Genomic DNA, 3,637 nt, shown 5'->3' with positions numbered 1-3,637 from the left:
ATACTAGGATGGTCAAGCAGTCCACTTACATTAATTACCACATACCCATACTAGGATGGTCAAGCAGTCCACTTACATCAATTACCACATACCCATACTAGGATGGTCAAGTAGTCTAATTAAAACAATTACCACATGTTAGGATGGTCAAGCAGTCCACTTACATCAATTACCACATACCCATACTAGGATGGTCAAACAGTCCACTTACATCAATTACCACATACCCATGTTAGGATGGTCAAGCAGTCCACTTAAATCAATTACCACATACCCATACTAGGATGGTCAAGCAGTCCACTTATTATCAATTACCACATACCCATACTAGGATGGTCAAGCAGTCCACTTACATCAATTACCACATACCCATACTAGGATGGTCAAGCAGTCCACTTACATCAATTACCACATACCCATGTTAGGATGGTCAAGCAGTCCACTTACATCAATTACCACATGCCCATACTAGGATGGTCAAGCAGTCTAATTAAAACAATTACCACATACCCATACTTGGATGGTCAAGCAGTCTAATTAAAACATTTACCACATACCCATACTAGGATGGTCAAGCAGTCCAATTAAATCAATTATCACATACCTATGTTAGGATGGTCTAGTAGTTTCATTATCTTCACTTCCCTAAATAACTAGGGAAAAAATAATATATTAACACCATGGCATCAAATAAAATAATTTCTCAAGATAATTTAAAAATTAACTACAAGTTACCTTTTACAAGACTACCCATATTTTTAGTTGCACTTGAACATTTTGTTTAATACAAACACTTAAATAAGCATGCACAGGTTCATTACAGCATTTGTTCAACAAAGATAATTACTATAAAAATAGGAATGAAAACATATCTAAAAGAGACACAACAAATTATATGATACTTTTGTGTTTTTTTCGTCATTAAGCACGAAGCTACACAAAGGGTTTTATGTGCTATGCACACCACAGGTACTCAAACTTATCGCTGAAGCACAGGTTTGTTTGTTTTTTGACAGGGGTTAACTAGCACCCCTTAAGAGCTATTACAAGAGATAATAAACCTGATCATTATCATATAATCAGAGACAAAATGAGCACAAAACTAAGCCTAAAATACTGTAGTGGACCATATCATTCCATTTGAGTTTGGATATTTTTGAAGTTTATCATGGTTTGAAATCAATATGATGAGAAATAAAAAAGAGCAACTTGAACCTTTGTGTTTAATAGAGTTTTAAATACACAACAAATAATAATTAAGTAAGATAAGGATTTCATTTCTTTTTTTAACATATAGGTTCATAAGTGGTACTCCTGTTATTGCTTTTATTTTTTACTTGCTTTAACTCCTGAGATCTGATTGTAGAATAATGCTACAGCTTCACTGCTTTTACTTTTGTTTGCTCTAATTCTTGAGATTTGGTTGCAGAAATCTGGATCCACTGGTTTAGAACAAATGACCAACTTCTTAAAAGTTCCTCATAATGTTAACAATATTAGAAATACACAACTAAATATCGAACGGTAATTTATAAAATATTATTTCAATTTACACACATTTATCTTAACGTTTAATACCGAAATAAAAAGTCTGATTTTTCACAATCATATCAGCATTTGTGACTGAACAATTAAATCTGTTGTATCTACACAAACATTTAACTTTATTTCCAGCTGTTGTGTTTCAAAACAATGCCCATGTAGTTATCTAGTGAATCAAATTAAATGCATCAAAATAATCAGATACACATTTTTTTCTTAAGTATGCACAGCATAACATAATACATTTTACAAGAAAGATAATTTAATAATTTAAAAGCAATTCTCACCTTCTGAAGACTGGATGGGTTAAGCTGAGTTTTATCAATTATTTTAATAGCTACCTGCAATATATAAAGATTCAAATTAACTTCAAAAATTGCTAAAATAAACACTGGAAACTCTATGACACTGTCTTTCACTGTAGTTAAAACTTTGTAAAAGGTCAAGGACAGAAGCTGACAGCTTTCCTCATTACAGCTCTAATACGATATCAAACAAGTTCTGGCATTTTAATTGAAACTCTCAAAAACTTTTCACACCTAACAGAATTTGTAGAAATTTAAAACAAGATTTTTGTAATACATCTTTGAAGCCATATTTACAAATTTTCCCACCTCAATATAAATCAGTTCCTACAATGGCAACATTCTTGACTATATAATGTATTTGGTATCTAACTAAGCAAGCCAATCAAACTAGTGGTTAAGATATGAAATACAATTTATTGAGAAACAAGTTACCCTGACTTCTCAACTTAACTAACGACTCACTCCTTAACAAAATTTAATTAAACTATATATTTTTCTAATATTCAGAATATGAATAAAGAACCAATTTACCTATAATACTAGTAAAAGGCTTTTGACACCTGAGTTGGGGGATAATGATTTTAAAGTAACAAATCTACAATAATTGGTAACTGAACCACTATTAAACATCTATTTTTGTACTAAAAGTCTGATTCATTCATATTTGAGATCTAAAGTAGTAACTAATAATAATTAGAACATACACATGTTTATAATAAAAAACTAAGATGACCATACATACAAGTTATAAATATGTAGGGTTACTTGTATAATTTGCTAAAAGTTATACGAAATAGTTATAGCTTTTCCTCTCTCATCATATATGTTTACTATGACAGTCTTATATTTTAATACAATTTAACTATATTCTGCATGACAAAATACACACCCACACCAATCAGGCAAGAACGAAAAAAAGGTTCACATGTCTTGGTTTTATACGAAGACACTTCAAAACATTGAATTTTATCTCTTTAGTCGGCAAGTTTTAAACATATTCCCTTACTTTGATTTGTTTCTCATAATTTCTCTTTACTGAAAACATCACAACTTTGAAGATACTTCTTTATTAATGTTTTTATTTTATTATTTATCTCTATTGAACAATTAACTAAAATATTTGGTAATACAATCACACTTATTCCTCACAAAAAGTGAACGTCAAATATTTCTTTATGACCCTACCTTTATTAATTTTTTATTATTTATCTCTACTGAACAATTAACTAAAATATTTGGTAATACGATCACACTTATTCCTCACAAAAAGTGAACGTCAAATATTTCTTTATGATCCTACCTCTTTTCCAGTTGGCAAATGTTTAGCTAACTTCACTTTTGCAAAATTTCCTTTTCCTATTGTTTTTAAAAGCCTGTATCTTCCAACATGTGGTTCTTCCAGGGATCTCCCACGTGAAGCTCCGCTACGCGATACGGGAGTTGATTCTTCAGCCTATCACAATAAAGTTGGAACTTTACAGACATCATGTCATTACAAAGACATAAAGAACTATTGGTGTTAAAGTATCAACCGTTTAAAAACAACTCACACATACACACCCTTAAACTAAATTGTTCCTATGAATACAATATTAAAAAACTTGCTTGTAGCTCCACACTAAGCAACAACCCTGGATGCATCACAGAATACAGCATTAAACATCTTACATTTGGTTTCAAACTGAGGAATAACTGCACACATCACAGAATACAGCACTAAACACCTTACATTTAGCTTCAAACTGAGGAATAACTCTGCACACATCACAGAATACAGCACTAAACAC

The 3,637-nt window shown here is 31.3% G+C and overlaps 1 protein-coding gene across 1 annotated transcript in view; it reads right to left on the bottom strand.

The window, feature by feature from the left end:
- Nucleotides 1-3,637, bottom strand: part of LOC106474595 (MAP/microtubule affinity-regulating kinase 3-like) — a 24,957-nt gene that overhangs the window by 2,114 nt on the left and 19,206 nt on the right. Inside the window, exons 6-8 of the mRNA XM_022402908.1 lie at nt 3,151-3,303; nt 1,830-1,883; nt 605-653 (exon numbers count right to left, since the gene is read on the bottom strand). Of these exons, the coding sequence (XP_022258616.1) occupies nt 605-653; nt 1,830-1,883; nt 3,151-3,303 (256 nt within the window). The remainder of the gene's footprint in view (nt 1-604; nt 654-1,829; nt 1,884-3,150; nt 3,304-3,637) is intronic.

This window comes from Limulus polyphemus, unplaced genomic scaffold (genome assembly GCF_000517525.1).
Source record: "Limulus polyphemus unplaced genomic scaffold, Limulus_polyphemus-2.1.2 Scaffold7413, whole genome shotgun sequence".
NCBI lineage: Eukaryota > Metazoa > Arthropoda > Merostomata > Xiphosura > Limulidae > Limulus > Limulus polyphemus.
Note: the sequence above shows the minus strand (reverse complement) of the source record. Positions and strands in the feature narration are given on the sequence as shown.